At 35.7% G+C, this 23,413-nt stretch overlaps 1 protein-coding gene across 1 annotated transcript; it reads left to right on the forward strand.

The window, feature by feature from the left end:
* The first annotated feature begins 344 nt into the window (after nt 1-344).
* On the forward strand, nt 345-23,413 carry ugt8 (UDP glycosyltransferase 8). Its single transcript, XM_058791195.1, has 6 exons — nt 345-595; nt 5,836-6,662; nt 12,378-12,520; nt 17,031-17,107; nt 18,743-18,962; nt 20,503-23,413. The coding sequence occupies exons 2-6, from the start codon at nt 5,838-5,840 to the stop codon at nt 20,861-20,863; spliced, it is 1,626 nt and encodes a 541-aa protein (XP_058647178.1). The 5' UTR covers nt 345-595; nt 5,836-5,837; the 3' UTR covers nt 20,864-23,413.

Consider the following 23,413-nt stretch of genomic DNA (forward strand, 5'->3'; position numbering starts at 1 on the left):
TGTGAATCTTTATTATTAGAAAAGAACAATTAATTTTCGAAATGATTTATTTTTCGAACTTTAAACCACTATTACGCACTCAAACAGGCGTATTGGCCTATTGTTCGTGAGTACTGTTTACTTGACGTTAAAGGTGGAACGATTTTATTATCTTAAGAAGTTGTCTCAGTTATCTCCGTCAGTCTTTATCGTCATATTTATAGCACAGCTCTGCCTAAATAGAAGTGCCTTGATGACGCACCTCAAATGCAAATATGCCTGTGTAGAAAGAGCAAACAACGCACCTGACGCTTCCCAGGGGATTTGAGGGAAGGCCGGAGACTGTCTAACGTTTACACTGGTGCCATGGCGGGACCACTCCCTGCAGTGACTGTGAATTGAGGTTTCGCATATCCCGCCCTCCCTGGAGTTCTGATACTCAACGCCCCATCTCTTGGCCATTGGGAAAACCACCTCGCCTGTTGTGGCAAACGGGCAGCTTTAACCGGCCAACACCATTTGTGGATTTATGTAAAAGTGTCAGAAGCTCAGGAGAGCGAGGGGACGTACATTTCAAAGACATTCGGACACCGATCTACCGGGTTCACCTGTACAGGTAAGTGGCGAAGGGCGGTGTTTCGGTTTAGGAACAGGTGTTACGCGCAACACTGAGTGCGGATAAATAGACTTCTCTACTTACAGGGAGCATAGGTGGGTTCTTTATTATTTTGCGGAGATGGCTGACATTTAAAGTTCTCGCACTGCTGCATGTGACATGGTTTAAAGTCTCGGTGTCCATTTGAAACTGAGCTCGCTTTCGTGGTATGGTTTTTATGTAATAGTCTACTGTATCATGATGCGATCCAGTACCTGTCATATGATGTTTTTAAATTGTTTCCTGAAGGCTGAGGAACAAGTGAGCGTTTGGGACGTGATCTAAAGATTTACCTGCTCACTTTTACCGGCCGCATTCTTCAATATTTAACCGGCGAGCGATAGTTTAGCGAGGGGCACCTTGCAATAGGACTGACATTCAAATTCCCGTTCAACATCCATCTAAAATAAACTAAAATAAAGAGATAATGTCAGTTCTGACTGAAATATCTCTTCCTAGTCTCCGTTATGTTTTCATCTGTTATCATCATTTTCTTGTAAAGAATAACATTTTTGGATAAGGGGTTAAATATTTATGCTTTGACTGACTTGGCCTGTGACAGGTGTGATGTAGCACCTGTTACTTAATGAAAAAAATGTTTTAAAACTCTAAATTGAAATAAGTGTAATAAGTGTAAGCCTACTTATAGTAGGCTATATCCTGTATAATTATACAGAAATGGCCATAAAGATGTCTAGTCATTTAACCAGTAAACACTGTAAAACAAATGTACCCTGGATATAATAGAATTATTACAAATAGGCTATACAAATAGAAGTATAGCCTATATTTTTAAAGACTTAAAATAGGGTTTTCTTAGTGTTTCTCCATTTGACTTAAACAAAATGTGCCATTTCATTAAAATGTATATATATATATATATATATATATATATATATATATAAAACTTAATGACCTTGATGGGAGTTTAAAGGGGTCTCTCTGTTTTATGGATTTCTTGTCACATGACAACAAAATGGCTACCTGCATGCATGGTTATGCTGCAGCTACACTGATTATTCAGACAAAACTTTTTTAAAAATTAGGCTAATAATATTAATACTATATTTAAAATAAAACAAATAAAAATGAAAGATTATGTCGAACTTCTTATGCCAACATTTAACTTAATGAATCCAGGCCAAAAAATAAGCATGGTCAACCTAGGTGAATGCAATGATAATATTGCTAATATTAATTTAGAGTTTTTCCTCAAAATCAATATTATATGTGAATTACATCCTCCAATCCCCACTTGGGATGAGTGTCCTGTTTAATGTAATGCAAATAAAATGCAAATTAAATAAAATAAGAATAAAAAGTAATATTAACAACTCCCGCAAGTTATCTTACAGCTCTTATTCATATTTATCAATCTTGTCAAGCATGATGGATTTAGAAGGCATTTAGTAAATGAGTTATGTGCGCAGTGGGGGAAGGGAAGATCCTGTTAGACCAGTTTAAAGTCTGTTCTTCCATGATCGCCTGTTGTTTGGACTCCACCTTTCAGTCTGCTGTCATGATACCTGTGTGTATTTATTGTCAAATTCTGTAATTAGGATTAATCAGAAAAGGTGTGATTGCAGAAGTCTAATAGCTGGGTTTATGATTTTTTTTTTTTTTTTTTTTATTATTCCTTAACTCTTTGTGTGAGATATTATTGTCATACACACCAATCCTATCTGTTTTCCATGACATTAGGATTAGTCCTGTAAGATATGATCAGCTGTTTTGTCCTCTTGTGAATAGAGGACATCTTTTCCTTCAAAAGGATGTGGCCTAGTGGGTTTTGCATTTCTTTGCATATTGAAAGTCCATTCGAACTCGCCGACCACACGCAAAGCATCCATTAGCCAATCGCTTATTCTCACTACGTCATTCTTTCCAGGTATGTAGTGTCTTCAGTGGGGGTCTTAGGTGGGGGGTTGTTCATTAAGCTCTGAACTGAGTTGTTAAATAGCACAGTCTTTTTAGAATGAGTTTGCTACTGGATGTCTATAGTATTTCATTTGTGCAGCCATAGTGAAACATTAATGATTTAGATCAAGTACATTTGTTGCCTAATTTAGCAGAAAAAGGTCAGTTCACCACTGTTGATTTTATGAATCATGTGCCTTTTATTCAGTCTTAAAGTATCACAAATAAAACAAAAGGCACATAAATGCCTTGTTTAGCTTCTTTTCATGAGCAGGGAAATGCCCAATTTTGGTTAGAGAAACCCAGACACCTCTAACACACATTCACCCTGATCACACCATGTGAGTTGTTTGGATTTGTTCTGAGATTGTCTAGGCATTCATTATCTCTTATCAGTTATCAGAATCATAATGATGTGTCATGTGACCGTAGAGCACGTGTGTCAATGTGACAAAGTCTTGAAGGCATGTAAAATGCCATGCTGATAACATCAAGTTGTCTTCTTGTATAGATAACATCTCCCTCACTCCTAGAAAATTCCTGTTTAGTCGATATAGTCTAACACATGCACTATTTAAATGTAAAATTCAGTGTTTCTCTTAAAAATATGTTACTGTAAGATGAGAATAGTGCTAAATCACAAATGCCCTTAAATAAAATAATGTTTTCATAAAATTATTCATATTAGTCTAAACTTTTGGCTACAACAACCAAACATGGGTGTTTGTTCACTTGCTATTAAGGAAAAATTGAATGCCATTTTTAGATAGACTGATTGTCTAATAAACTAATTAGACTAATAAACTGAATTGATGTTTTTATTTGTCTCGATATATTCATTTTTTTATTAATAATATTATATTTTTTTGTACCATTTGGATCACACAAACTATAATAACAACAATATTTATCAGTATTTGTATTTTACAAACAAGTATATTATGTTTTTATTGTGGTAATCTAATGATCATATAGTTATTATTGTCAAAAAGCAATTTCGTATCATCATAAAAAAGAACAATGGCTAATTTTGAATGCGGAGCAGTGCGTTATAAAATAAGTTTACAGTAGTCTGGAAAATAATCGGTAGCTTAATCAAGAGAAACATTTTTTATCAGGTGTTTTTTTTGTGTGGCAGCCTAAACAACAATGCGATCACATTATCGGCTTTATCGTTCATCTCAGCGTTTTCCATGTGTTTAATAGCGAATGATTCTCCTTTCTGATGGGCAGGAAACCTGAACCACCCATTAGTAACACAAGCTATGACGTTGCTAGGGTACAGCTTGACTCTGGCAGGGTTGCCTTGGCAACCGTCAACAGTCTGGTATAAAAAAGTTGTAATAGTGATAGCCCACGTGAAACTGAGTGGTGGAAGGGTCACGTTAGAAACAACAGCCGTCATTTAAAAGCAAGGGAAACGGGAAATTTACCTCAACAGCTGGCTTATATGGCCTGGGAAACATACCCTCTTAGGTCTCCTTGTTCTCCTCACTGAAGCTTGACTGTGTCTGAATACCACTAAACACCTGTTTGTGATTTACATGTAGGGGTTTTCATAGATTTATTTAATCACACTTGACATTTAAGGACAGTCGTTCTAATTTGGGGAGTGTTTTGTAAATCTTAAATACAGCAGCAACATTCATAGCTTCCATTTTTCCTGACAGGGACATTGCTTTTGTTTCTAGTGAGGGTTTTTCCGTACAGCATCATTGTTTTAGCAATCTGAGGGATGAGAGATGTGGCAAACCTCATTTGAATGAATGCCCAAATAAAGATACAATTGTTTGTCATTTTATAAACGCAGACCACTGAGGGTCCTGTCTGCCTTAGAGACAACTTAGAGAATAAAGAGCCCTCTTTCACTTTGTTTTTTTGTTCTTTATGTGCATCTTTGTTTTCCTCCCCCCACACAATGACATACACCTGTTTATTGGATCCCCAGGCACGGCTTGTTGTAGGTTATGTTCTTTAATTAAGGTGTGAGACTAAAGAGATGCTTAAAGATGAAAGTCGAGAACTCCAAAGCCTTAGGGATTGTTTAAAACATGCTATTAATGTATAGTGCTGCTAAGGTATGCAAATGTTTCTAAAAACAGTGCTAAACTGGTAATTTTAGTTGATTTATTGTATTTTAAGGCACTAACAACTATAAATACTTAATTAACATGTAATTAGAATAGTCTTATGAGCATGAAATGTTAAAACAGAGATTTAATGATTTGAACTTCAGTAGCTAAAAACAATGTTAGATTTGGTAAATTTGAGTCACTTCCATGAATCGGTTCAAACAGTCTCTCAAGATTAATTTGTGTCATTATTTGAAAACGTACATGTTCCAGTGTGTAGGTATATAGGTAAATATTGTTCTTCATTATTGCATTTTGTTAAATTGGTACATATTCTTCCTTGTGTTCAATTGGTTGAAAAGAGTGTGGGAAAACCTGCTTCAACTATTCTAAACCATCCTAAAGAACATATTTGGGAAAACAAATAGGAATTGGATATAGTATAAACAACCCATAAACGTTTAGTTATAGTTGGGAGCACGATGAAGCCATTTTGTGTGAAATATGTGTGTAAAGATGAAGTGACTTGCAAGTGTGTGTAAGTGTATGTTTGCAGATTGTGCAGTGAACTTTGATCACTGTATTAGAGGAAAAAATCTACAGTGTCATAGGCCCACACATACTACCTCAGTAATGACGCACATTTTCTCAGACACACAGAGAACACAGTGTGTGTCTTGGACCAGCGGGTTGAATCAGTCACTGATTCCAAATGCTATCTCATTGTATTTGGATTCAAATGCTTTGTACCTACAGCCAAAATGAACGATTTAGAAGATTTGCACTTTTATGCAAAGGCTTTGTTATGAGGCTGAGGTTCAGGTGAATGGTCAGAGCTCATAAAATTTACAAACACAATCTACAGTCATTAACAATAACAGTTATTAACAACTATTATTTTCTAGCATTAGCTCATGCAACAGTAGCCTACTTAATATGAGTCTAAAGGTTGCTAATTTGAAAAATTTGTGTAAAAAATCTCTTGGTCATTCTGAGACTGTTAACAGCTAAAAGGTGAACACTACCATTAATTCCATTTATTGATCATTTTTGTGGTAACAGTTGCACTACAATGCTAACAAAAGACCACAGTGGACTTTCAGTTTGGTCTCTAAACTAGAGTGTTACCGTATTGATTTATGTATTTGCTCAGTACAAGGGTCAGTGAATGATGGAAGTATCACTAATCATTTGTTGTCTTTCTTTCTGCAGTCATGAAGGCTTTTTTCCTGCTTGCCACATTGCTGTGGTGTTTAGCATCGAGTTTCTCATGGGCAGCTAAGATCGTGGTAGTTCCTCCAATTATGTTTGAGAGCCACCTGTATATCTTTAAGACCCTGGCCTCTGCTCTTCACGCCGAGGGCCATGACACAGTCTTCCTGGTCTCCGAAGGTCGCGAGGTCCCACCTTCCAACCATTATCGTCTCCAGCGCTACCCTGGAATCTTTAACAGCACCTCAGCCGATGACTTCCTCCAATCAAAAGTTCACAACATCTTCTCAGGGCGTCTCACAGCACTGGAGCTTTTTGACATCCTGGACCATTATTCTCAAAACTGTGATGCTGTTGTTGGGAGTGCTTCTGTCATGGAGCAGCTAAAACGTGAAAAGTTTGACCTCCTGCTCGTTGATCCCAATGAAATGTGTGGATTTGTCATAGCTCACATTCTGGGTGTCCAGTACGCAGTATTCAGCACAGGACTGTGGTACCCTGCAGAAGTCGGGGCACCAGCACCCCTATCTTACGTCCCAGAATTTAACTCTCTACTAACAGACCGTATGTCATTGTTCCAACGGGTAGCTAACACAGCAGTGTACCTGGTTTCCAGATTTGGTGTCCAGTTCCTGGTTCTACCCAAATATGATCGCATCATGAGGAAATACAACATCCAGCCCTCTGTGTCCATGCATGATCTAGTTCAGAACAGTCGACTCTGGATGCTTTGTACTGACATGGCACTCGAGTTCCCACGACCCACTCTGCCACATGTTGTCTACGTAGGTGGCATCCTCACTAAACCCCCCAGCCCCTTGCCACAGGTAAGAAACAAGTGCTATTATATTTAAACTATCTCTAAACATTGTTTTACTATTTTTTCATGGCATTACTTTGAGGGATGTACAAGATATGGAACCATATTACGATGACAGGAGCAAGCAAGCGTAAAAAGCAAGCATAACTTAACACAGTGAATGAAGCTGCAACTAAATGGAAACAAACCAATGGAAATGCTCCTGTGCATAAGTGTACTTAACTAACTACTAAATTCAAGGCTAAATTCAACTACTTGTTCATTAGTTACTTATTAATGCATGAACTACCCCTTTAAATTTGAAACAGTGGAGTCATTTTTTGCCACCTGTAAAGGTGTGATGAATCCGACAAAGGAGTTTGATGCAGCTTCCAATGATCTAAGAAAATACAGGTTTTTTTTTTATTGTACCAGTCTTTTTTATGGACACTTGTACTTCATATTAATAACCACAGTTGAATAAACCAGTCAGTTCGAGTTGGCCTTTCTCAGCCCTTTTCATGGTTGTACTAAAATTTAAGACACTGGCATCATACACTGTCTAATGGTGTGACAAAATCCAATTTTTCAACATTTGGACTTCCCCTATGGTACAATACACACTGAGCTACCCTATTGCTTGATAAGGCCAATTTGTGGTGCTCTTTCTCAGCCACTACATAGAGTGTGTTAAAGCTAACATAAGTGCTTAATATTAGAGACAGTGGCCTAACAAAATATAAATATTAGAACTGTCTTTTTTTATGAACACTTTAATTTTGCATATAGGCCTAAACACACAATGTCGGCTATTGTGCAATCAGCCTGTTTTGTGGTGATATTTCCTGGACAGCATAGAGAGTGCATTAAAGCTAACCATCAGGCTTTATACTAGAGGCAGTGGTATAATGAAATCCAAATTTTTGAATCGACTGTACCATTCTTTTTTATGGACACTTGAACTGTTAGGCCATTAGGAAGTGTTAGCTTTAGCCCACCCTCTATGGTGCCTGAGAAAAGGAGAGTTGTGTTGTGGTTTAATTCCATTGTGTTGTGGCTTAATTTTGTTGAATTATATTATGACATTAAAAATGTAATCTTTAGCAAATATAATAACATTCATTTTCATACTGTACATTATAATTTGATTTCTAAATTTAGCATTTAAAATGAATGATTTCAGTTTTTAGTGTTTGTTTTTTATTTATTTAGACAAATTAGTAGGCTGCAGAATTTTATTATCACCCATTTATCAGTTTTTGGCCATTGCATGAAAATAATTTACATCTTTTATTGCCTACTAGTTCACATTCTGAATGGAAAGCTAATGAACTAATGAATATTTGGATCAGATTAACCAACAACATGTGTTTGTCTGCTCCACAATCCTCTGTTGGTACTACAGTTGCAATTTCCATTCCAAAGTTCCCTTGTTCTTTCAGTAAATGCATTGTGTGCACATGCAGTGCTTTTGACCCTTGTGTTCATGAATGACAATAAAATGACATAATTTTCTGATAATGGGATTCGACTGACACAGGAACCTCATTTTTTTTTCAGGATTTTCAGGATTGCCAAATATCTCCAGCTTCACACAAAATGGCCAAACTCCAAAATGCCACAACCCACTCCCTCAAACAAGTGACCTAGGTCCACTTTTCAGTTTAAAAATCAATAGGCCGGATGTGGTGAAAATAAACAAGTAGCTATATAAACATATATCCAGAAAATATCCAGTGAATTCAAATCATTATTATAATTTAACTGCTAATAATATGAAGTTGTGATTTTGCCACCAGGGCGTTATGCTCACAAAGGCTGTTCTTATCAATGCGGGTGATTGCGCAGAGCTGTCCACTGAATAGGAGTGGGGGTTCTGAACCTAAGCTTGCACTTTTGGAATACCAAGCGCCCAAATGGCCTCATTGTATGCTGCGGGGCCATAATGCAAATAGCGTGTTTGTCGGTGCAGGGTGTGTGAGTGTGTGTTTATGTGTGTAAATGTGCCCATTGTTGGGTGTGTATGAAGGACACTGAGACCAGTGTGAGGAGCGGACAGTCAGTGCCAGGCCAATACAGGCTGTTCAGCTGCAGCTGGACTCCCTCAACCAGCAAAAAAGCAGGTCTTACCCCAAAAAAACCAACAAAAAAACTACTCATTTTGAAGCTATGATAACTGCTAACACAAAAGGTTTACACTAAGTACTGTTTATACCATTAATGTTTTGTGTTAACAATTGCACTACAGTGCTAACAATACACTTTCTACTTACCATAATGCACTCAATTTAAGAACTGAGCTGGTTAGCATTGCTAATATCATAATAGGCCACAGTCATGCCTTAATGAATGCTAAATGCTAACACAAAGCCTTACTCATCTTAGATTTTTATCTTGCATTTTTGGAATATGTAAACAATGTTGTAATACAATAATCAACAGCCAAAATTCAGAAATATGAACCAGCAATTTAAAACTAATTAAAAGTTTAAAATGGCAAGCTCATGTTTTTGGTAAAGCAAAATAATAGTTTTTGTTGCGTGAATACTTTTCTAGGTGGATGAACTTCTGGTCATGTATTTTTATTCAGTGTATTATAGATAGAAACATCATGTCCCACATAATGTGGTAATTTTGCACATATTGTGTGAAATTGCTGGGTTTAACAGCATTTTTTCGCAATTACTGTAGGTCCACAAAATTGATTGAATGCATCTGCACACAATCTCAGTAAATATTCACAATAGTCGTATGCAACATCAACATTTTTAAGCTATAATAATAAAACTCTGTGTGTATTTAATGCTATGTTAAGTATGTTACATGGCTTGCTCTCTCTTCAGTGTAGATTATCTGAAATGATCTGAAATCAAATGACAAAATATCTTTGGCTGACACAACTTTCCCAGAGCCATCTAGTTCATTTTCCCACTTTGGAGTTTAATATTAGCCATACAGTACCTCCTTATAATCTTAACTTTGTGTTAATGTTCTGCTTTAAGTGGCTTATTAAAGCTAAGGTCACCTTTTAATACTAAATCCAGCGAAGAGCAGTGAGGGGCTTTTCTTTTTCTTGTCAGTATTGTTTGGTTAATATTCTGTGATTTTTGTTTGTGTACATTAACTACATGTGTATTAACTAATCTAAGTTAAAGTAATCTAAGTTATTTTAATAATCATTTTTATTTACCCCAGTATTAGTTATTAAAGAAGGACAAGGTGATTATGTGCTTTGTACAGTAGGCTCCAGATTGCTGTCAATGTACACTGTTAGACATTTCAAAGGGTTTTTACAGTAACTTGTTGCCAGTAAGTTACTGTAATTAAGATTTACAGTAGCAAACTGTATTTGATTTATCAGTATACTACTGTAATTCATTCATTTTAATATAGATTTCATTAGATTTTATAATTTTTATATAGAATTAATTTTATTTTTACTCTACATAGGTACTACTGGCATTCAATTAAAACAGACACAATAATTACAAAATATCAAATTCTTTATTAAAAACATTGCATGTATAACACTTAAAAATACAGTCTTCCAATGCTGGAACAGAGCATCTTCACCATTTCTCCTGTCTTAGGATGTTTTGCAGTGCATTTTGTTGTGTCCTCTGGATTTATCCTCACAAAGAGTCTTTAGGCAACAGAAACATAATGGGGAAAAAAAGACAAGCAGCCAAAGAATACATAGCCGTCTGCAAAACCCAGGTGCTGCTCCAAAACGTGGCCACCATCTCTGCTCACCCTCCACTTTGACAGAAATGTCTTCTCTGAAAAACAAGTAGAAGAAACAACACACTTTTAAAAGGCAAACCTCATATAGAGTACACAAATATCTCAAAACCATAGTTGTTCTCTTACCATGAATTATCAGTCTTAGGGTGGCTGGCCTGCTCATGTCTTTCTTGATGCTTCAATGGCAGTTGCCTTTAAAACACAAATACAAAAAATGCAATAAATCTTAAATTCCATTAAAAACTATAACAAACTAATTCTAAAACTAGAAAGGCAGCTAGCCATAAAACTAGTTTAACCTAGCTAACATACAATTTTATTTTCTCAGGCTACTGGCCAACATAACCACTAACACCTGAACTAAATTTCACATTAGTTAACCTAATGTTAATATAAGATAAGCGTAGCTCGTTAAAAACAATTTTAATTCGGTAACTTAATTCAATAAGCTGACAAAAGTTGTTTGAAATGACAGAGCAGTTTACTATGGTAAAGTTCTGTAACCGCCATGTTGACGACTAAATGTTACTAATGTTAGGTAAACTGGTGTGCAAAAATCTGACACAAACACACAGACAAACGTATATATATTTTTACCTTGCTTGCTGGTCTCATTCTCTCATAAGGTGCATCGACACACAGCGCAGATGTTCTCCGGAGCTCTTCCACTCTGGGTAAAAGTGGGGTTCATCCCTGGGGAAAACCCGCGGCACTACCCGCTGCTTCCGTGTCTTCCTCGGACGTGAGTGGTGCGGCGAGGTGCGACTCGATAAAAAACAATATAGAACCTATTATATATATTATCTACAGTGGATGCGGACAGTAATGTGATGCCCCGGTATATTTCTGATGTACATATGTACTCCAAATGCTCGCGCTGTTTCTGACACGAAGTACAAATGGATTTTCCAATCTTTAGAAGCGATGTAACACATCCAGTAGTCAGTCCCAAGCTGCTGCGGCGTTGTAGACACGGTGTAGGACAAATTGTGTCAATCCAAATGTAAGAAATGAGGAAAATAAAACGACCTCAGTATAATGGCGCCAAAGAGACGTTACAGTAGTATACAGCAATTTTAAAAAATACAGTAAGTCTCTGTATGTGGGGTCTGACGTCACAGAAAATTCCCACGATGCAAAGGATATTACAGTTATTTACTGTAAAGGGAATTTGCAGTATTACACTGGGTGATATACAGTAAATAACTGTGGAAATTACAGAAATGTCTAACAGTGTATGTACCAAGGTTTTTACATTTTTCACACATTTACATTTTTAAAAATCAACTGACAAAAGCTGAGGTTTTGTCCAATCTTGGTCTTGGTCTAAAGTGGGGTTGACACACCTGGTCTAAAGTCTCATTTACAGCACTTAAAAAAGACATTTGTACATCCTATTTATTTCATTTTCCATTGTGGTGGCATTTCAGTTGCCATTGAAAAAGAAAGTTCAAAGTTGTGTGTAATGTCTTTTTAAGCCTTGGACAAACTATGGTGCAATGTGCTGGTGAACACTGATAATAAGTTGCATTCTTCAGCCATTTCATTGCATGTTTACAACAGCAGAACCTCATAAAATAAAAAATAAAAAAACTTTTCTTTATTGTGTTGCTAACAAACCTTCTGTTCTCTTTTGTTCAAAGTGCTTACCATAGTATCAGATGGTAATACTATGGTAATTTGATGTGTATGGTACCGAATAATGACCAGATTCATATACAGTGGTATTTATGTGCAGTTGTTATGTTATGGAGATATTTCTAGCTTATCTGACCCCTAAAATAACTCTTATTGTAACCTAATGTAGTCATTTTAAATGATATTTTCAAGTCAAACAAAACCATTTAGTTTAAATGCTACCACATCAACCATGAAATTCTTTGAAATGTTTGGTCTGGCTTTTGATTTCCATATAATGTTGAATTGCTTTGTCTTGCGAATATAGTCACCACAAATGTCCTAGATTGTTGAACTGTGTATTTGATTTGCGTGTGTACAGGAGTTTGAAGCCTGGGTGAAGGATACAGATGAACATGGTTTCGTAGTGGTGTCATTTGGTGCAGGAGTGAAGTATCTGTCAGAAGACATTGCTCAGAAACTTGCAGGAGCCTTGAGCCGTCTTCCCCAGAGAGTCATCTGGAGGTACTGCCATTCATTTCTTCTTTCATGTGATCAGTGAACCATTTTGCTAACAGATCAAATCAACTGTGTATCTTTCCATTATAGTTTTTTTTCCCTTTCTTTTTCTATCACATAGTATCCATTGGCAACTGACCTGTGGTGGCGGGTCAATGATAAGTGTGTGGCTACAACTAACTATTTTGTTTTCCATTTCCAAACCAGTAAACCCTCATTCAAAATTATCTGATGGTTTCGTTAGACTTTCCAATGGTTTCTAAATGCAAAATTTTATGAATTCATTTTGGACTAAAGCATTGTACAGATTCACTTGTCTATTGAGAGTATTGTCAGTATTTATGATGAATCTCAGTATATTTGTTTTAGATCCCAATAAATCTTCATCCTTTGTTGGCAGTGGAGGGACATTTGATCTTTTGAGATGGTGGTACACAAGTCATGATTCTCTTAAAATGTAAAAAAAAAAAGAAAAGAAAATGTGATGATTATTCTGATCATCATTTTGTATTTTGTTTTGTTGTGTTGTAAGAGTTTAAAACTTTCTCTGTAATACACATTTACTACAATAGGCTCAGAGAAAAATACTCTCTAAAATGGTTTTTGAAACCTCCACCTTAATTTATATAGCAATTATGGGGCCATTCATTGATTCTGTCATTATTTACTTTGCCCTCACGTCAAAAAACAGTTTGACTTTATTTCTGTTGAAAACAAAGACAAAAGTTGTATAAAAATTGTAGTTTCCTTTTACCATACAAATGCAATGAATTGGAACTACTGTCCAAAAAAGTAGAGTATACAATACAACTTGTGCTACAATCCAAGTCATCTGAAGCCATATTATAGCTTTGTGCGAGGAATAGACAGAAATGAAACTTTACTACAAATGTGGAACCACTTTATTGATAATCATGGTAATTTTGTAATCTTTTAAGCTGGAAAGCCTCAGTCCCCATAAGGGATTAATTTTATGGAAAAGAGCAACCACAGTGAAAGAAATAAAGTTAAGCAGGCCTGGAACCACATGAGGGTTAATAAATAATGGCAATATTTTCATTTTTAAGGGAATGATTTATTTATTTGATTTATATTAAATTTTATATGAAGCAGAATTAATAACATAATTTAGGATTTGAGAGGTGATCCTCTTATAAATTAACCCAGCTCAAAAATATGTCGCAAGTGCATGTAAACTTAGAATTTCCCATTGGATTAATTTTGTTTCTTTAAAAATCTTTTTATCATTCTTTCCTCTTTATCTTTTCCTAAGTGAACCTGCATGCTTATAAATAGCAGCACCTGTTGTTGTCACAGGCAGTCATATTGTCATGACTCCTGTAGTCATGCCATATAATCTCAGTTGCGTTCTTGCATTCATGCAAATGTGCCATGGCAAGACTTTACTAATGAGGACACTGTTGGGAGTGGAAATGTCCAGGGAACACACACACACACACACACACACACACACACATACATAAATATACTGTACAGATAGACAGACACACTCCAATGAGCCGCAACAATATACCACTCTTCTTACCACTCTTCAGACATGAAGTCATAAACATATGGCCTCAACTCTTTCTCTGTCACACTGCGCATAGATTATAGTAATGGTAATTAGAGTCACTGACTGCTGTCAGGTTTCTTAGTAACTGTAGAATGTTTGTCATTGGGTTTGACACATACTGGCTTTTAGGCTGTGTGTGTTTGCTCACCAGTGACAGAGAACCCCAGCTCTTTACTAAACCTCAAGCCAGACTTCAAGATAATGGCTTCATATAATCTCCACTGGAGAACTCTTGTTGTATTGTTAGTTTAATTAGGGTAAATGTACCTATTAAGCTCACGTACCCATTAAGCACACTTCCATATTTGAGCTCAGATTATAAAAAGAAAAAATAATGTATTAACATACTTGATGTCTTAACCAATTGATGTGTTTGTTACTACATACCTCCTGTAATTTCAAGTCAGTCAGATCATTGCACACTGAGATATGAGTCTCCATGTGTTCACACTGTCTGGCGGCCATTTTGAAAGCTGTCTAAAAACTTTCACCAAAAGAGAGGCCCTTTAAATGTGAATTTTTTAGATGTTTAAGCCTTTATTTTGGGTAAGTTTCACTACTTACTGTAAAATTAAGAGATTAATGTTTAGACTTTTGCATATTATAACCTGGAACTTGGAAGTGAGAAATAATTACATTAGATCTAAAAGATAGATTTAGCAACATAGTGCAGATGCTACAGAACACAGTTAGCTGACTAGCTGTATAAGATTGTGTGCTACGCTAACATATTACTTCACAGGCATTACTGGCTTGTACTTTTACATCCATAATATTATAAATTTACAGTTTATTGCTGGTCTGTGCTTTTACACTGCTGTAATTTTGAAAGATTTCATATTATTGTAAGGTGAGCGTAAAGGGTGCACTACTATGAAAATCACACAGCTTCAGTGTGACATCAATAAGAAAAGGTATAATTTCATAGATATTGTTAATAATAGTTGTTCATAATAAAATATGTATGAATTTAATGCATGACCTAGATTATTTATTTTGCAAAATCTTGTCTTTTTAATAAATATTAAATTTTTAACAATTGTTGCTGCTCCAATTAAGCTCAGTGTACTCTCTTTAAGCTCTTCACATTGAACTTCTATGTAAATAAACAGACTTTACATATAAACTGATGGTTGTCACTTTAAGTTAAGTTAATCGATTTTCTATGGATTCTGTCGACTCAAATCCACAGACTGGCTCTGATCTTTGGCAACTAGCATCAACTTCTCCAGACTGTGGAAAATCGGGGCAAAAATCATGTAGTGTATTCCAGCCATAAGAGACTATAGATAAGTTGACATCCATTTAATAAGAGTCTTCATATTGAGGCTAGTTTTTGTGTTCATCCCCATGAACATTTTTTTATTGGTTTGTTTTATTTGATTTTTGAATATGTGTTATTTAGCTGAACGTGCACTAGTCTAGATGTTGCAATGTGCTTAAATGACACTTCATTATGAATATATAACTGATCAAATTGAATGCCTTGTTGCTTGATTTTAGTGTTCTGTTTTTTTATGATTGACTTTGTACCTTCAAACATAATATTTTTCAATTATTCTTTAAAAAGGTTGTTTAAATAAACAAGAATTTATAATAAAACATGATGTGAGCTTAATGGGAACAGGGGTGTGCTTAAAGGGTACAAAAATGTACCCATTAAGCACAGCCAGACTTTTGCATTTAAGGATTTATATCTTAATTTAAATGCTTTTGTCATTTAAAATAAAATTAAATATTTTTGTGTGAGAGATTAATATTTTATTTTACTGAAACCAATATTTTGTGCACTAAAAATGACTAAGTAGGCTTAATAGGTACGTTTACCCTAGTTATTTAGCAGATGTCCAAAGACTCTTAAAGCTAATATAAAATCACAGTCTGAAGTAACATTTCTCATTATTATCAAGGTTAAAAACAGTTGTACTGCTTAATATTTTTGTGGAAACTGTGATGCATTTTTATTTATTTATTTATTTTTTTTAGAATTCTTTGATTAATAGAAAGTTGCAAAGAACAGCATTTGTTTTGAAATAGAAATCGTTTATAAATGTTTTTTTCTTCACTTTCAGTTAATTTCGTGTGTTCTTGCTGAATAAAAGTATTAATTTCTTTTAAAATAAATCCCCAAACTTTTGAACAATGGTGCGTGTTCCTGGTGTTTTTACTGATTTATTAGTGCATCTTCTAAACACAAATAGTTTATTCTCGTAATCTTAATATAATTATCTTTTCTGCTGATGTCAATTAGTCCATGTGGTCAGCAAAAAATGCTAACCAACTGCATTAGTAGCTTTTCAGGCATTGTTTTAGACTACTGTTGTAGGTAAAGCAGCCTTTCAATAATGTTGCTAGTAGTTACCACAGTCATTTACTTCAACTCCCAAGTCCCATCCGACATTGTTTTTGCTCTTTAAATATTTTGTTTCATTTGGAAATCCATCATTTTACATAGTCAAATGGGTTGCGAATACAGTTTCATGTTGCCTTCAATGCCTTTCTCAAAAGTACAATGGTTGTAGCTCTTCATGTTTCGTCAAACCTCATGTGTAATGTTTATATGTCAGGTAACAGTCATGTTTATATGTAATATATTGAATGCATTACTGCAATAACGTCTTTATAAGCTTTCCAAGGTAGAAGGAATCTATCTGATTGCTGGCTGATTGTTTTTTATCTTTTTCTTTTTATTTGCATTCTCAATGTAAGCTTTGGTATTAATCTAATCTATGAATGCAAAATATTTGGTATACAAAATACATTAGTCTCTAATGCACTTTTCCTTTCCAAATCCAAATTCCTGATCTCACTCATATCTATGATGCTTTGAAAAACGAACAAATTCTTCATTCTTGTCAGCTGATGATTGTCTCACACAAAATGTTTAAAGAGTTTTTAGAATGGGATGCCTGTATCTCAATGAGTTTAATATCTCTGCAGGTTCTCTGGAGTGCCTCCCTCCAATCTGGGCAATAATACTAAACTAGTGGAATGGATGCCACAGAATGACCTGTTGGGTAAGTATCGTCCTATCTCTCACTAAATACCACTGAGAATTCAGAAATGCATATGAAGTTTGAATGTTCCCCACTGCAAAAAAATAAAAAATAAAAAAAATCATAAATTCATAAATTTTTATTCAAAACTGAGAATCCTGAACAAAGTATCATGGCTTTCACAAAAACATGAATAATGTTAATAATATTATTAATTTAGAAATGTTTTAAAGCACTGAATCGGCTTATTAGAATGAACTTTTTTAAAGACTTTTTATATATTTTTATTGGAAAACTGATGATTTTTTTGCAGTGTGTGAGGGAGAGAAAGCTCATCCTCCTCATTGCTCTTTTCTGGATCTCTTAGGATAATGTCTCTGTTGTATAGAGGACACAAAGCCTGTGCATGTGTTTGTTTGTGTGAATGAGTTTCTTTTTCACTATGGGTTTGAGGTCACAGAGGGCCTTTCTGTCTCCATCATTCTTTCTTTTCTCTCTTTCTATCAGTGTCTTTCTGCTGTCCGCAACACTTCCTGTTCTCTGATGACCTAGTTGATGCATTCTGTGCTTTGATCTTAAATCAGTTTGGGTTGCTCATCCAACCAAAGATAACCACAAGAAAATACACAAAGTCAGTAGACAAGATGTACCCAAGGCATTTCTTCTCTGAGAAAAAACAAACACTTGTTTAAAGTTCAGCTACACTGAACATCAAGATCAATGACACATGGTCAGCACTGTCACAATAAACAACAGTTGATTTTACCATTTTTAATCAGAGTGCAAAATGCGCTTACACTGTATGTGGCTTTATTCATAAAATGAAAATGTCTTGCCTCATGTCAGTACCAGTGAGGGAGTGATACTGTACACACCCCACCCTATCCGTGAGAAACCTCGGACAAATTTACAAAAACGTATGCAAATATCCCATTGATTTTCCTATGTGTCTTTAAATGTATTTTTAAAGAGATATAAGGGTACTAGATGAGCTAATGTACAACTAGTGACTCTGAAAGGTCAATAAAACTCTTTGTTTATTGTGACTCATCCAGAGGAAGAAGTTAGTGTGTACAGGGAGGGCTGAGTGTAAAGGCCAAGAGTGGCTCATGTTCACACAGAAGTTCAATCCTTAGATCAATATTGTAAACTTTTATTTTTATTATAATTATGATGCTTTTTGTGAGGCACTTATCACTACTTTCTGAATAAAAAATCCCCATTATTAATCTTTGTTCACTCATCTCACTGTTTATTCCATGTACATGAATTGTAACTCTAATCGCTTATCAATTAGAGGTATACCTTTACTATTCTAAGCGATCAGCGCAGCGGATGATAAACTGAAGGAGGGATCCAAGTTATATCTAGAATTGAGAATATCATAGGGGTGAACTCATTTTGGGCCAGTAACCACTCAGAACACAATAGAAAATGTAAAAATCTAGTTTTAATGGTGCTGTATTTCATATCAAATATTATACAGTTTGTATTATACAGTTTGTATCATAGTTATTAATGTTACCGTGATAAAAAGGAGCCATCCATGCCATTCATCCATTAAGCCTGTTGTTATTGCGGTCTCGCTCGAAATACCAGTAATTTTTTCAGTAATTGTAGTTTTTCTCTAACACTGTATCTGTTGTTCACTCACAGGCCACACAAACACACGGGCCTTCTTAAGCCACGGGGGCTTGAACAGCATCTATGAGGCCATGTATCACGGTGTTCCCGTGGTGGGTGTGCCACTGTTTGGAGATCACTATGACACCATGACGCGAGTTCAGGCCAAAGGCATGGGTATAATGCTTGAGTGGAAAAGGATGAGTGAAGAAGACCTTCATACTGCCATGGTTAATGTCATTACAGACAAAAGGTAAATCAGATGTGTATAAAATGCCTGTATAAAATGAATAAAGTGGAACACACACACACAAACACACAAACACACAGTCATTGTAAAACATCTATTAAAAAACAGGTAATACAAATCCAAACCCTCACACACTGAGCCGGGTTAATCTTTAATGACTGTGGAATTGGGGTTACTCAAGTTTAATGATAAACAAGACCTGTTGAAAACCCCGCCATGGTGTCAATATTTGCAGACCCATAGTGTTTTAACAAATCCAAGCAAGCCAAAGAGCAATGAAGCCTAAAAAGGTTTTATTATACAGGCTGAATTAATCTGTATTTCAGTTCATGTTGTTCCAAACCTGAATGACTTTCTTCTGGCGTAGAACACTTAAAAAAAAATATTTAGCAGAATGTCCTAGCTGCTTTTTCCCATAAAATGGTGGATGGTGGATTGAAGGCCATTAACGTTATATTACTCAAAAATGATTTTTTTTTTATTAATAAAAATGAACATTTTTATTTATTTTGATCAATATATATATATTTTTTATTATTATTAATATTAACTAATTCTTTTGATTTGCATTCACAAAAATATGAAGATCAGATTTATCTTTAACGGGATAGTTCACCCAAAAATGAAAATTCTGTCATTAATTACTCACCCTCATGTCGTTCCAAACCTGTAAGACCTTCGTTCATCTTTGGAACACAAATTAAGATATTTTTGATACATTCCGAGAGCTCTCTTACCCTCCCATAGACAGAAAGGGTCCTAACATGATCAAGGCTCAGAAACGTAGCAAGGACATAGGTAAAATAATCCATGTGATGTCAGTGGTTCAATCGTAATTTTACGAAACTACGAGAATACTTTTTGTGCACAAAGAAAACAAAAATAATGACTTTATTCAACAATTCGTCTCCTCCGTGTTACCCATAGTGCCATTTTGGAGAGTATCACATACGTAAACAACATATACTATTCTGTTTCAGCAGCACTGTACGCGGATACGCTGTTTACATTGTTTACGCTTTGATCTGAATGTAAGCAACGTATCCCCATACATACGTTGCATACGTTGTTCACGTATGTGATACTCTCCAAAATGGTGCTATAGGGTGATGCGGAGGAGACGAATTGTTGAATAAAGTCGTTATTTTTGTTTTATTTGCGCACAAAAAGTATTCTCATAGCTTCGTAAAATTACGGTTGAACCACTGATGTCAAATGGATTATTTTAATGATCTCCTTGCTACATTTCTGAGCCTTGATCGTGTAAGGATCGTTGGTGTCTATGGGAGGGTCAGAAAGCTCTCGGATTTCATCAAAAATATCTTAATTTGTGTTCCGAAGATGAACGAAGGTCTTACGGGTTTGGAACGATATGAGGGTGAGTAAATAATGACAGAATTTTCAATTTTGGGTGAACTATCCCTTTAAGTAGGGTTTCATGGAGCTATGGTACAGTGCGATTTTGTGGCCTTTATATCAAGCTCAGCATCTTGTTGGTGATGTGTTGTCTCAGATGTTCTTCTCCATCTTTCTTTCTATCAAGGTATCGTGAGCGAGCACAGTTGCTGTCTCAGATTCATAAAGATCAGCCTGGTCATCCAGTAAATCGGGCAGTTTATTGGATAAGCTATATACTCCGTCACCGTGGCGTCGAACACCTCCGCTCTACAGTCTATGAGATCCCAACCTACCAGTACTTCTTATTGGACGTCGCTGTGGTGATAGGAGTGTGCCTGCTTCTACTTGGCTACTTGCTATACCGATTAGGCAAGTGCATCCAATCACGATTGGGGCGCGGTTCATCTCCAGCGGAGAAGGTGAATGGACACTGTCATAATGGAATTCCAAATGGCAAGCACAAAAGAAATGGCCATGTTAAAAGTATGGAGAAGAAACTAAAGTAAAGCACTAGGAGAAATCAACACTAACGCTTCACTAAAGAGAGGAATTAACTACTCTTCACTCAAAGCAGGGCCTATCCAGGAAATAAATACATGGGTCAATAAAGAAACAAACCAACCATTATAACAACGAACTGTAAGTGGGAAGCCAAAGCAAGGAAGAATGGAAGGAATCCAGAAAACATAAATGGAAAGCTCCTGAGGATGTTGTTTTCCCTGTTGAATGGAGTTAATGTTCAGTTGTGGTCCTGAATGTTGAGTTTATCCTTGTGGAAAAAGCAACGGTTTAGAAATGTATGTTTTTAACAGGAAGCTATCATGCTATGGGGCATCAGGTTTTACTACATCCAAATACAACAGAGATCTATATCTATTTATATAAATTTCATACATTTTGTGCACAGAGCACTGTTGATTGTTGTGCACTGAATTTAATTTATGTTCTATATTTATGTTTCACACACTCCGTCCCTACTTTGTTTTCATTTCTTCAGGAATAATAATTCTCAGATGTTAGCAAGCTATCACATTTGCTAGTGTTTATGTTGCCAGCCTTGCCTTAATATTTAATATGCTTTTCGTTTTGCTAACATTACAACCAGCACTAGCTAATGCTGCTAGTTATGCTAGCTATACAAAATGCTAGAGATTTTGTTAGGGATGTTAAACTTGAAATCTTCTATTTACAATAATTTTGGAATGCTAGGAACAGTCTTAGAGCATCTTAGCCACTTTTCCCATTTTGTTTTGTTGTTCTTTGTTAATTTCATTTAATGAATTAATAGTAAAACTGTAATTTCTCTTCAGACAAGGTGAAACATCCCTTCACACAATCCTCGTGTTGGCAGAAATGGGTTCAAATGAGCAAAAGGATACAATTTATTAAGCCATTTTACCCATGCTATTGTGTTGCTTCATGGAGGTTTAGGATTTGAAGTTTAAATTCTTCCTTACTGCAGTCATCTTTACTGAATGGTTTATTTTATGAAGCAAATCATGTTTAGGAGGAAAAATTGTTTAAATGGGGGGGGGGGCATACAGTAGTTTTTATGTGTGAGTGCCTGTGTGTCTCGAAATGTCCCAAGCAAACTACATTTTTATTAGAACGTGCATCAGACGAGTGTTGTTATCAAAGCAAAAGATTGTTTGCTGACATGTTCCCACAAATCAGTAGGCCTAGAGTGACCTGGAGGAATTTGGTACTGTAATTAATATTTCCCATGGTGCTCTACTGGTTCTTTTAACCTTCAGCCATTTTCATTACCATATTTTGGTAACATGTCAATCTAACATTTAGTTGTGTAACTTTTCGCCAGGTATTTTGAAGTGGCAATAAACTGAACTTCTGTAAATTATTTGTGCATTAAAGTGCATTCTCAGCCTCAGAGGTTTTATTTTATTTTTAAAAATGCCACTGGACAACCTGTTATAAAATCACATGCTGGTTTTACAACTCAATGTCAGACTGAACTGTTGCCAGTAATACTCTCAGTGTGATTGTTTTAAATGTACCACAACACTTTTCATATAAACATTATATTTCCCAGAGCACTAAACAGTCAAATCACTTAAATGAAGATTCACTGACGTTATAATAATTTGAAGCTGTTTTTACCACGAGGTTTAAAGCATTTCTTCAGCCAAGCACTGTTTTAGATTGTCCATACTTGAAAATACACTGGGTGCAATATGGCTGTAAATGCATCAGAGCTATGACTGGTGAAACAGTGACGCACACTCACACACTTTGAACGTTATAATTGTTTTCTAGTTGTTTGTTTTGTATGATTTTCAGTATTAATATTAGATGGATTACAACAGAGGAAAAAGCTGCAGATCGGCTCTTACCTTAAAGGCTGTGTGTGTGTGTGTGAGTGGTTATAGATTGTGATTTCTTATATGTGAGGTGTGTATGCGTGTACTTTTGAATGGGGTTGCTTGAGCCTACTTGTGTCCAGCTTTGGCTTTATATACTGATCATTTAAAACCAATGCTCCAGTTCACTTACAGTACATCGATGCCTTTCTTTGTCTCTCGTAGTCTGTTTCCTGATAAAGTCCTTGTAGAAGTAGTTGTTAAAGGCTGCTTGAAGGAGTTTAGTCTAATTTTTTTTAGTTTTTTTTTCATAATGATTTAATGTGTGTCTGTGTTATGTAAATAAAAAGACAAACAAAAATACTAATGGTAAATAAACATTAAATATTTTGTTTGCTTACTCCTGTCGTCTGATGATTCTCTCTCTATTGTGTTGTAAAATAAGAAAAAGATGCTGCCACCTGTAACACCAAAGGAAGTTCATTTAGCTAGTCTGAAAGTTACAGAGGACATGTGTGGCGTCTCACATCTGTTCTCAAGTTACACTGTCCCAAAGTGGTTTGTCTTGGTTTTTCCCATGACCTCATTGATAACCCTTATTCTGCAAAATGTTCTTGCATGTGCATTTGGTGCTATCAGGTTAATATGGCTTGCTAACTCACTATTGTTATCCTGTGAAAATGGTGAAGAGCTTTGAATACAATTAACAATAAAAAACAGCAGGGTACTTTTTAGATT

Source organism: Onychostoma macrolepis, chromosome 01 (genome assembly GCF_012432095.1).
Source record: "Onychostoma macrolepis isolate SWU-2019 chromosome 01, ASM1243209v1, whole genome shotgun sequence".
Lineage (NCBI taxonomy): Eukaryota > Metazoa > Chordata > Actinopteri > Cypriniformes > Cyprinidae > Onychostoma > Onychostoma macrolepis.

Bases quoted from the DNA above. Each gene is read 5' to 3' on its own strand.
- ugt8 (XM_058791195.1), top strand. From the start codon at position 5,838: ATGAAGGCTTTTTTCCTGCTTGCCACATTGCTGTGGTGTTTAGCATCG. The intron at 12,521-17,030 runs GTACTGCCATTC...ATATCTCTGCAG, and splicing joins CCCCAGAGAGTCATCTGGAG to GTTCTCTGGAGTGCCTCCCT. The intron at 18,963-20,502 runs GTAAATCAGATG...CTTTCTATCAAG, and splicing joins AATGTCATTACAGACAAAAG to GTATCGTGAGCGAGCACAGT.